The sequence below is a fragment of the Amia ocellicauda genome, chromosome 23, assembly GCF_036373705.1.
Source record: "Amia ocellicauda isolate fAmiCal2 chromosome 23, fAmiCal2.hap1, whole genome shotgun sequence".
NCBI classification, from domain to species: domain Eukaryota; kingdom Metazoa; phylum Chordata; class Actinopteri; order Amiiformes; family Amiidae; genus Amia; species Amia ocellicauda.
The window spans coordinates 12,157,965-12,170,539 of NC_089872.1; the positions used below are offsets into that span (position 1 = coordinate 12,157,965).

A 12,575-nucleotide genomic window follows, 5' to 3' on the forward strand; every position below is an offset into this window, starting at 1 on the left:
TTTTGTGTGCATAGATCAATGAGCAGCTCCTACCCACAGTCAGAGCTTGTTAAAATACAGGGAGTCTGGGCATATTTTCGACAGAGCACAAGCATTAATGTCGACACTGATAATTAATAATCATTCACAAGGTTTACAAAACATCACGCAGTGTCACTATTCATTTTTTTTCAACAGGTAATTTTTAAGCCAATCTTGCATGCTGGCCCTCCTCGAAATAGCTTCTAAACTCCTAATTCAGCACCACAAATTGATATTGATTTCAGCAACTCCTGCCAAAAGCACCTCATTCAATGGTCGAACAAACATGCACGTATCCATTACAAAATGAAGCATGTTTACCTCTACGTATTGTAAAAGGTTCCTTTGGGGGCTCTCATCAGGAAAACAACTTCAGCAGCAATAAAATAATTCAAATCTGTCTTTAATGATTTAAGAAACTATGCATAGATGTGTCACCCTCAGACATACTTAATGTCATGTCACTGCTCTCCTTAACATATGCTACAAGTCTCCAGATCAGTATACATTTGTAAGGACTGGCTTTGACTTCATCTAGATGTTCCTATTCATCATATGCACTGTAGTGAAATCATATATGTACATTGGATTTTACTAGCTTGCATCTTTGAGGCCTCTTCAGTTAAATACATATGACCTTTCAATATGAATTACTGGATGTAATTACTGGAGGGCAAGGAGCTGCATCTCAGATGCCATGACCTCAGATGGGATGTTAGTTAGGTTTACTACCTACAGCATTCAGTCTAGGGTGTGAATTCCCACTCACATTTGGGACATAACTAATTAAGAGCTTTTTTTGGGATCGCTAAACAGAGTTGCTATGGGAACTGAATGACACAACAACAAAACAATACAAACAATTAACCAAGCAAAATAAATGTAAATGTTTTTCTAGTAGAATCACTTTAACTGCATAATGCAAATGGAGCTATGGCCTATTTGACATATTTCTTTGCCTTTGGGACACAAAACTAATTCCAGGAAAATGTCAGATCTAAAAAATAAAATAAAAAACAGTTATAGGTGATATAAATTTAAAAATGTAAAAGCGTCTCATGGCATTTTTGTTTTCTTTATTAAGACAGCTGCAATAAGTACACATTAAATATTAAAATACCAAAAGTGTTTTCATATTTTCATTGATGAGGTGAAGTAAGCTCTCTGTGGGTATATTAGTTCCTCTGTGATGCAACTCCACAAATACAATGCATGCGTTTAGATTTCACTGTATCATTTACACTCTGGGAGCAATTGTAGAGTCAACTCTGCGAGTGATTGTGAAGTAACCTGCCTGACAATTTAGCCAACTGAATCATTTAGATCTTCATAATGAATAAACATCAGTGTTACAGTGTGTAAAACGAACACACAAATAACTGCACTACTGAGATAAAGAATAAATACAAATAAGTATAATAGTGAAATACTATTTGAATGCATATTTTAAATAGCCAAAGTAATGTTTACATAAAAATAACATTCATAGAACATTATATGCGAGTTTACATATGTAAAGAGAAGACGCACTGAAGTTTAACAGCAAACAAAAACCCTCCAATGTTGAAAAAGATCAGTATCTCCAGTTACAGAATTACAGTCTTGTAATTCACAGTAAACACAGAGCTCAGGTTTGTGTTTACACTGAATTTACCAAGACAGACGAAGCTTCACATCTCTGGATATGGTTGGGCCTCTTGCTATTCCTATTGAATTAGGTATAATACGATGCTATTATACTCAGTGTTAAACATTTCCATTTGGAAATAAAGCAGTATCAAAGAATAATGATTCCAAACATTTGGCTAGTTGCTAGTCAAATTAATTGCATGAAATATACAATTATCTCTGTATTATATAACCATTATTCACATACTGACTTATCATAAAGCAGTTTATATTTAAAATGGATAAATATAACGTTTTTTATAGTAAGCCAATATCTAAAGAGAACAGCATTTAAAAGAAAAAATAAACAGGTCTCCTTCAAGAGCACCCTATGATCAATATGTTTTGCATCAGTAGATGCTTTATGCTCTACAAGTCAGGTAACGGAAGAGGCCTTGAAATGGTGTGTTGCTGGAACATTACAATATTAAGCCAAGCTACTGTTGATGGATATCCTCCTGTCCGCTGGAAAAAGACAATATTTAATGTTCGACACCTTTATTAAGGCTCAAACATGAACATTAAATCAAATCGCCAATGAGATTCTGGCAGTCATATGATTCTGAAAGTCTTTTCTAGGGTTGTAAGTGAGAAGATGGACATGAAAAACCTGTTTTGTTTGTGAGGGACAAAGCTGCATCAATACACTGCTTATCCAATCAGACTTCGGCACAAATTTGATCCAACATCGGCCATAGTAAGAATGGATTCCAAGATCCGTGTGAAAATCAGGTGGCCACGTTGGTGATCCATGTTTATCCAGCAAATGGTTTGACTACAAAGAAAATTTGTACTCATCATTAAGAGCTCGATGAGTGCAAGCTTGAGGTCTATTGTTCGTACGTAACAAAAACATCAAGATATCTTATCCCTTTTGCATCTACAAAAGGAACTCAAAGAGAAAGAATAAAAATGATTAATTTGTTGTGAACACTAATGAATGACTAATTACACTTTTCAAGCTGACTAATGGGTTGTTAATTCAGATAAATTCCCAAGATATGCCTTTCATAATTTTCTGTCAATAACAAACATTGTATATATCAATACAGCACCATTATTCAAAATTAAAGTCACAGTTGCTGCACAACACCATCTTGTATACATTTATACAACTAATTTTATTAAACCAACAGATCAGAGGAAAATAATAAGTGTAAAGAGAACAAAGAAAAAGAAAAAACAAAACTCAGTCTAAATAATTCCATATGCAGGAATTTAGTGGGTGGAAAATTAGCATTTGTTGATCAAAATAGTGCAGCAAACATTGCCAAACTGCATAGAGACAATCAGTGGAAACGAATGTCATAAGGGGGTTTCACTCCAAAGAGCGCAGTAAAAGCAGAGGGGTTATAGCACTGTATATGGGACAGCAATTTAAATCAGACAATTTAGGACATATCCAATATATATGGAAGAGTGAGACCAGGGCGATATGCCATTTCTCATTAGCTAGATGCAGGATTATAAATGTTTTCAAACTCATTTGTAACTTGGAACATATATTGAAATATATACTATATATACTATATAGTATACTATATACTATGCTATACTTACAGTCCATTTCATTATTAACTCTGAACATAAAAACTTAACAGAACTACAGGTATACTAAATTTGATTTTATTTTACTTGTTTTTTTTCTTATATATATTATTAATGGTTTCAAAGCAGCCTTGATCCATCTCCCTGTACTGAATTAATATATATATTAATTAGGATACATTCCAGATTAGTTGTCTCCTATTAGCCATTGTATCCAAACCAACTATTCCCAGACAGTGGTAATAAATAATTACATTTGCCTTAACATCCCTGGTTTCCTGGAACCTGGTCAATCGATTAATTAATGCTTCATCAGGGTCATTCATGAAAATGTGAACTGAATGCCATTAATGTCACCTGGTAATCACACACTCAGATGATTCACATCATCAATACTGCTGCTATGAAACAACAAGCGAAAAACATCACAGGGACCATGAACCCTAACAACGATTTTGAATACTGCGGAGGCTAATTCAAAGCAAAAAGAAATCATATTGAAACAAATAATATTGAAAAGGAACATACTGGTTTGATTCGCAGTTCACCATCCGCCACCTCCAGTAGTCCGTGATTTCGAGACACTCTTTTATCACTGACCTGGAAGAATAAAACATAAGATCTGAGACGGCCACACGCTGTCAGTTACAGATGGCAAGTATAAGCCAGGAGGATCAGGAAAAACAGAACATTACAATTAATCAGCAAGTCGGAGGAGGGAATCATTGTGATCAATTAATATAATTGTCATTATCAATCACAAGAAGGAGAAACACAATGCAATTTGAACTTCAATTATGATAAATACATACAAAAACTAAAATGTAATTCTTGCAGTGAAAATGTATTCATGAAGTTAACATAAATCAGTTTTATTATGTCAAAGCAAAGATTCCTTATAGTGAGACTGACAGGGTTCAGGGTTAGGTAAGCTTTACAGATAATAACAGAACAGGAAAATAATCAAAATGTACAGCAATAAATTAGCATATTTATCTTCATTGGAAGACACAAATCATGGCACTTATTGATCTGGTCTAGAGTGTATTAGTCCTGTGCCTTGATTTATGATACCAAGTCATCGATTAGCTTTACCTATATGACTTGTGGTTTGTGAAATATACTCGTGCTACAACTTATAAATCATTTTAAAGAAATCAAGATGGCAGACACAGCCTCAATTACGTCATAGTAACAAAACTCTGGGAACCATTCTAAAACAGGTCTGTATATCAAAGAAAGAGAAGGAATCTGGTATGGATTAGTATCTTCTACTCGAATAGAAGATCGTTTGAATGTCTCCAAAGCCCAAGGAACAGAAATTCCCAAGGGGATGTAGATCAGATCTATGGATTGAATACCTTTCTTCATAAGAGCCAACCTATGATGACACTAGGAATTCATGTTGATGCACTGTATAGACAAAGTAGGGAACCAAATTAATCATCATGGCATCATATTCAACATTAAAATGAAAGAACTCTTTGTGGTTTACTTTGTTTGAGAAGAGTGAACAAAACATATATAAATCCATATTACATTTACATTTGAACTTCTTAAATCGTTCTGTAGTCTCGGATTATTATGTGAAACACATCAACTGGTGACTTTGAAATATGAGCCAATATTGTTGTAGAATAGGAAAACATTCATTCATCAAATCCATAAGGAGTGAGTAATGCAGAAGCAGCTTGGCAAAATAAATAAACAGAACTCATTCAGTGAGCTACAAAGATGACACTTATAAAACTTATTAGCATACTGATAGTATAATGTCTGAACATTATAACGCCTCTCCAAAACAAAACTTAGGAGTCTGCTATGGCATCTTTTACCAGTCACGTAAGCGACTAACTGTAGAAAAAAGGGAAAGACATACTGAATATTTCACTATAAGCATTATAAGCAAACGTCTCTAATATGAATATGGAATTCAAAGAAGTGTTTTTCAATACATCAAGCAATGCACATCACACACAGTTGGGAAAAACTTTAGCTGCCTACAGTCAAATGAAACAACTTTGCGATTACGCGTCTGTTTGGTGTTTGGTGGGAATTCACATAGGCGTGATATTCATCCACAGAGGAGAAAATGTTGCCAAGCACGGGGATAGTCACCAGAATAAAGGATTACAAATGGATTTCACAAATTCAGGTTGGAGAGTCACCCTGAGCTTCCTTCAGGGTAGCGACATATTTTCTTTTTTGGGGGGATTTGCCATTTCACAGCTTACATCATTCGGTTTCCACATCCACTGTTGTATGTAGTTATCCACCTGGCTGCTTCTTCAGAATACACCTGCCTAATGAACACATCTTTATCACATATTTGAACAACAGCTCTTGCAAGCTCTTCTCTTTTTCAAATACCGATGGGTGCTCACAAACTTGTTGCCTAACCTTAATGGATCTCCTAACTCTCACATGTCCCTAGAATGAAAAGTACCTGCAAACCCCTTCATTTGTTCTACCCTCTGTTTCTGCTGTTACTCTAGCACTTCGGTCTCTGACCTCTGTCATACGATTTGGCACAAAACTATAAGAACACCATTAGTCCGGCTGCTGTAGCACCACTCGGTGCCAAAAACCCAATTGCCCATTACTTCCTATATCAGCAAAACTGGTTGAAAATGAGCAAAGGTTTATTAACCACAAATGTCAGACTCACAGAAGTAATCTGTGAAAAAATCCAAACAAGTGCCTGCCACAGAGGAAGGTAACAAGATCATTCGGGAGTGCAAATTACTTTCACACGTCCAAAGAGTACTGGTGCCCATTAAAACCAAGGTGTGTGAACATATTAGCTTAATAACATGTTCCATTAAAAAATAATGTTGAGGTTTTATTACAGCCATATTCCTGACACTAACACAACAGAATATAAAATGAACTGAGCAAATAAAAAATGTAACTACACTATTTAAATTTTATTGTTATTTTTTTTAAGTAAAATATATGTTTAGAGCATATTCATTAACTGTGCTATGGATCACAAGTGAATAATAAATGCGTTTTCAGCTGTCCACAGAGCACTTAAGTACCGAAAACAGCTGAATTTAGCACTGGTTGAAAGCAGAGTCATTGTCACTATTGATATCTTTTGCCTTCCGCCTGAAACAGAGTGTGTTTTGTTGGACACCTGGCACTAGTTTTGACTCCTGCTGGGATTGTAATTGCCGTGATCTTGATTCATACAGCTTATAGCTCAGAATTCATTCAGAAAGAAATAGGCAGAGTCACGTGCTGTCCTGGAGAGAGAGAGAAAAACATGTGTTTTCCAAATGGCAATTGCACACTTGCTGTTGACAACCACTACAAATATCAGACACATTTTGTTCTTGGGCACTGCTTGATACTTAAATCCTTCCACATGATTCCTTGCTGCCTTTGATTACACAGTGATGAGAAGCTGACCTTGTACTACGCATTTCTTCTAAACAAAAACAATAACAGAGGGATCACACGGGTCTGGTTAAGCAAATTGAAAGAAAATGTGTAATCAGATAACTTGTTGTCACCTCTTAAAAACCACAAGCTTTTAAGCTGTGTGATTTTGTTCCAAATTGCTAGTGATACACAACAGGCATTTCACCCTGTTGTTTACACACACAAAGTGGAGGAGGACGGCTGACATAGAAATTAACTTCAAGTCAGAAAGTAGACTAATTAGCAGCAGTGTTAAAGAGGAGGAAAAATACATCTTTCCTAACAACATTTTAAATATATATATTACACTACTGAGAAAAATGAAAGGGCAATCAAGTAGCATTTCTTGTACTTCAATTATTAGTAATAAACAATTTGTGTATTACTAAGAACAATCTAGTAGTGTATACTTTAAAAACTCTTCACTCCATCAGATTCAATTTCTACAGTTTTCTCTAGGTTGAATGTTTTCAATAAAGTTTGTAATCGTTAATAAGTATGCCTAGTTTAAGTAACAATACGTATTAAACTGAATAAACCACTAAATAACAGTTTAGAATTCAGGGATTACTTTTAAGTTAAGCACTGCAACATTGTTGTGTCTTTCTTGAAAACACTGAAGCAGAAGTGGTCCATTCATACCTATTAGAGTATGAAAGCAAGCCCCCCCTCTGCGTTTGTGATTTACATTCAGCAAATCCACGAAACAAAACAAAAAACACCAGCCCATCAACCATACTAGGCACAGCTCCAAATGTGCAGAACACATTTCATTAGGACCGTTTTCAAGGACAGGGCACTTATTAGAGGCCTGTCCAGAATATGAAACTAGCTAGCCCCGGGAAGCAGAAAGACTGGAGGACCCTCTGGACAGAACTGCTCGCCTCCGCACTGATCATAGACCCTTGATTAAAATAAAGATAAAGGCTGCCTTCATGGGAAGTCCTGCACTACGCAATTTAAAAACACTAGAGTTAGGCAACATTTCCATGCCTGCAATCATATTTCAATACATTTGCTGTCAATTGAGCACTTTACTATTATTGCACTGGTTGACTTAATTTACAGGGCTTGTTTTAGCTGATTCCCCACCCCCACCAACAACATTATTCCACACACTGACATATTTCTATGAGATAGTGTTGGGCCATCTCCATGTAAATTGAGGCTCAAACGTCATGACCGAAGTTAAGGTGGTTCTTGTTAGATTTATTCTCTGTGTTACTGGGTCTTGCTTAAAATCAATAATTGTTTTTAGAAGCACAAAATTTACTATAAAATAAATATTAACGTTTTAGGAAGTAATCTGAAGTCATTACATTGGGCTTTATCATTCTAAGGGCCAGAATTTTCAGGTTCAATTTTATAATAATAAAATTGTGTTGATCCTAAAATTAGAAGACTTGCATGACTTTTTTTTATATAAAATAGAGCAACCTGTTTATCTGACAAGTTCAGTAAGAAAAAACTAGTTTCCAAAAAAAACAGCAATCAGTTTCCAACTGTGCAGAGACATTATGTAAACATAGTACATAGTAATTGCATTTCTTGAAAGCAAAGCCTTTGTGTGGATCTCAGTACAGCATTAAAGAACCTCAGCCTGGAATCTACCTACACAAAGACGGCAAGACTTACAGATTTATTTTACTCTTAATGTGGCCCAGAAATCTTGAAATGTAATCACCCTGGGGACACCTCCAGGTCTCAAAGAAATCAGACTAACTCCAATGATTTGCAGACCAGTGACATTGCCATTACCCTACTGATTACTCCTTCACTCCAGGAAAGCAGCAGGAGAAATGTAATTTATGTGTCTGCTCAGATCGGAAGATGTCTACTTGATTGTTAAAACAAACTGTCTAAACTTCATAATACAATCGATACAATCAAGGTTTAGGCCACATGACTTCCATTGTGAGTGACTGATCTGTCAAGGGCCCACAGAAGAATCATAATATTAAAGATGAGTTGTATTCAATATAATTAGGTTATCTTTCTACTGAAGATTCCTCTATTTCAGCTGAGATCGGTAGCAATCTGCTCTTTTTCTGCCTGGACAATATACCACGAAACACAGGTCCCAGAGCTAAGATCTTAGATAGGACTTGTGGACTCTCCAAAGAAAATAATATAATGAACAGCCATTCAAGATAATTCGCCCAATATATCTTAATTTTTTTGTATAATGTCACCAGTTTTTTTGGTTCTTGTTTTTTTGCAATAACAGTGCCATCTAGTATTTGAGTAGCAGTAAAACAACCAAACAAAAACATATTTTAAGTTTTACTCTGAATGATACATTATTGAAATTGGCGTGTTTGAATTAATTAATGGAAATAATATATACAGGGCAATCATAGTCATAAACTTATTACATTATCCCAATCTGATTATATGGGATAATTACATGTGATACATTGTTTTACTGTAACAAACACAGAAAAAGCTCAACTCTACATTGCCATGTTACTAAAATGCATATGCTGCCCCCTTGTGTTACAAAACCACAGCAGTATAGATGTTGATGATGACTATAATGTAGAAGTTAAAATAATCAATAGAAATCCACTATGCAGCTGTTACAAGTCAGTTGTTTGATCAGTGGGTGGGGTTTGATTTAAGGGTTGGTTGATGTCATTTAAAATCGTTTTCATGAAATATACTTATATCAATAACAGATTTATACAAGTGTGCTTACCTGGAGAAAAGGACCTCTTCCAATCACAGTCTCCCCCTGCGGCAAGGGGATCAAAGCGCCCCCGTCCACCGGCTGCAGCTCAAACTGAGACATGTCCCCTTGAATGAATGGCACAACACTTTAGATGTTTATGGGTCTACAAACCCCATCCAAACCTTTTGAATGCACCCCCTCCCCGACAATACTGAGCACTGAACACTTCAAACGCATTAAAGAACAAATACAATGCACAGTGCAATAAGCAGGGAAATGTTCAATGTCCAGCTCATGTGTGTTGAAATGGGCTTATCGGCAAATACCGATGCATTAACTGAAATATACAGAGAAGCGGTGTGATCTCTTCTGACATCCGGTTCAGCTAGTGAATGGTAAGGAATATGCTGTGTTGTCGTTAAAAAGATCATTGCAACACAAATGTGCCCCTAGTTCCCATGATGTGGTGAAGTGCAAGTCTGCACGCTAGAGCAATTCCACAACACACGTACATTTCTGTGATTATGAAACGCAAAGTCAGTCCAGTCTTTGCCTGAGCTAAAGCCATGCTATTGCATAAGGTATAAGCGCTTGCACTTTTGTAAACATGCTAGTGTTATTTTTACAACATATGTCATGAGTGAAACTAAGCGTCCACGTCTGTACCTTTCGTGTAGTTTCACTGACAAACGCCAGTTCAAATCCTGCCGCTGACTTCCGGTAATCTACCGTGACTTCCGCCGATTGCGGTGTGAGACCGCATGCGCCGATTGTCATAGGGGCTTCTGGGAAACGTAGTGTGTTCACCCGGAGGATAGTAACGGCGACAAAGAGTGTATACAACAAATAAACTACATTTCCCAGATATTACTGCGTCAGAGAAAAAAGGGCAATAACAATGGCGTGTTGTTTTATTCACCACGAATATCTCTTCGGTCAGTCAGAAGTGCATCAACGTGTGACGTGATTTAAATATGAACAGATAGGTAATATATCACATTTTTATGTGCAAATGTGTTTAATTATTACCGGGGTAGATGTATAACTATGTGTTTAATTGAAAAAAACACACCCACTTCTTAACATATAGTGCACTTTAATGGAATGGACTACGTTACCCAGAACCACCTGCTCGTAAGACGTTACGCATGCGTTTTCGTGCGGTTGGGCGGTGTGATGACATCAGGTAAATAAACAAGACGTTGAACTGGGATTTAAACCGTCAGCTGTCAGGAGAGAACAGATTGAAACCACGTTAAAGGTACAGATTTTCAAATGCCTTTTTGCAGTTTATTATTTGCATTAGCAGGAAAACAAAACAGGACAATTTACAAATGCAAAATTATGAATAAACAAGATAGGTATCATCATTGCTAAATCAGGAAATGTATAGCCTAGTATAGTATATGTTGCTTTTTCAGTTTGCTTATATAATATATGTTTCTGTTTTGTTTGTGTGTTTCATTTTGTTCAGTGAATCTGCACAAGCTTAAGCGTGCGATGGTATCAGCTGTGTTTCCAGACAGTTTTGCAGACAGTATCGTATGCATGATCGGTACTGCAGGAAGAATGAAAAAATAAGACATGCAAATAATACGTGCAAATTTGCATAAATTAATGCAGACGTGCAATCGTCACAAATGCAAAACACTGACTGGTGAACATACAGCAAATTAAGAGACCACTCCAAGTTCAGAAATCAATGTTAATGTTAATCAATTTCCAACACATCATCCAATGCAGCAGTAGCAAGAGCAAATCAAGAACAAAAACAGTTGTTGCAGTTTGTTGTGCCAATGTGAAAATGACTTTTGAAACTGGATTTTTCCAAACACTCCAAACCCAACAGCCAACAAGAGATCTTGGTGTTTGTTGGGGCAGTGTGTAAGGGCCTTAGTGAGTAGAAAGAAGTTTACACTGTTAAATCGTCATAAATCATATAGTATTAATACAGTAATTGTTGTATATTACTGTGTTTGTATTTAGTAGCATGCAGTTGGCCATTAAAATACACTCCTTGCACATATGCATTTGATAATATTGTGAGGACTATCTCCTACAACTTGTGTGTCCTGCTTTTGGAACAGGTATCCCACTTAATTGAAGAGACTGGAGCCCTCAAACTATGCAATATCCAAAAAGGGTAGAGACACGTGCAGTTTCTCTGAAGGAGGCCCCCAGCTGATCTCAAGACAAAATCAAGCATACAACTTTGCAGAATATTTCCCTCCAGAGTTAAGCCTTAAGATTTTTAGCAAACTGGACATTAAAAGCTTGTGTAGCGCCACAGGGACATGTAAACTGTGGAACCACATTATTGAAAGCAGTGACCGTCTGTGGAGAAACCACTGCATGACTGTGAGGGCTACCTGTCAGAGAGAGGTGGACGGGGACAGAGGAGTTGGCTTTTCATGGAAGGTTAGTGTTATCGTTCAACAAGTTTGATTTAAGTATGATCTGGATGCAGACGTTATATTTATGTTTGTGAGAAAACAACGTTTTCTTTCTTTCCCCAGGTTATCTTAGAAAGAAACTATCGAAAAGGCTACGTGAAAAAAGCATGGCTCTGCGGGAGCTACAGCAACATACATTCTTCAGACGAACTTCCCGAGAAGAGCATGTACCCTCTAGATGCAGAAACCTGGGGAGAAATTCTGGAAGCCGAGCTGGAAAGATAGAACCTACAGATTGGGTGAAAATATTCAGCAAACAGAAATCACATTGAAGCACTTATTAGCTGAAAAAGAAACTGATAGGGTTTTTTTTATTTCCCCTTTTTTGCACTTATTTTTTTGTACATATTTTTAGTTATTAATACTGACAGTCTATTTTTAAAATTGTATTTTATTATTTATCAAATTGAAAAGGATTTCTAAAAAAAAAAGAGAGAGAGAAATGGGTGGGGGGGCTTTGAGGGAGAGTTTTGTTAATGGTCAGTACAGGAAGATAAATCTGTGCATGCCCCTGACCAGTTCAATTAAAATATGATAATGGAAAACATGTTGCAAGCCTCGTCATTGTACTGCAATAACACTATTATAGGAGCAAAATATTGACTAAAAATCCTCAGTACACATTTTTCTTGTTCCTACTTCATTCCTCCAGTAGTAATTGTACAAGTAGTACACTGCGGTATTGAAACCAGCAGGTGGAGACAGGACACAATAACTGGACTGGGGGAGGACTGTGAGGTGAGTAATGTGTCTATGATAGATAGTACAGCTATAACCAGAATCACTCA

General features: G+C 36.5%; 2 protein-coding genes across 5 annotated transcripts in view; one reads left to right on the forward strand and one right to left on the reverse strand.

Moving 5' to 3' along the window:
• The window catches only part of aplf (aprataxin and PNKP like factor), a 37,038-nt gene extending 26,969 nt beyond the window's left edge, over positions 1-10,069 (reverse strand). For 2 of the 4 annotated variants that reach the window (XM_066696861.1, XM_066696858.1), the window contains exons 1-3: positions 10,001-10,069; positions 9,362-9,459; positions 3,766-3,837 (exon numbers count right to left, since the gene is read on the reverse strand). In XM_066696861.1, coding sequence (XP_066552958.1) covers positions 3,766-3,837; positions 9,362-9,454 — 165 coding nt within the window. In that variant the 5' untranslated portion in view covers positions 9,455-9,459; positions 10,001-10,069. The other 2 variants (XM_066696860.1, XM_066696859.1) reach the window with 2 other exon arrangements.
• Positions 10,070-11,434: 1,365 nt separating this feature from the next.
• fbxo48 (F-box protein 48) lies at positions 11,435-12,330 on the forward strand (the record flags this gene model as incomplete). Its single annotated transcript, XM_066696774.1, has 2 exons — positions 11,435-11,752; positions 11,851-12,330. Coding segments are annotated over 2 exons (480 nt in total), but the record flags the coding sequence as incomplete, so codon positions are not given.
• Positions 12,331-12,575: the final 245 nt, after the last annotated feature.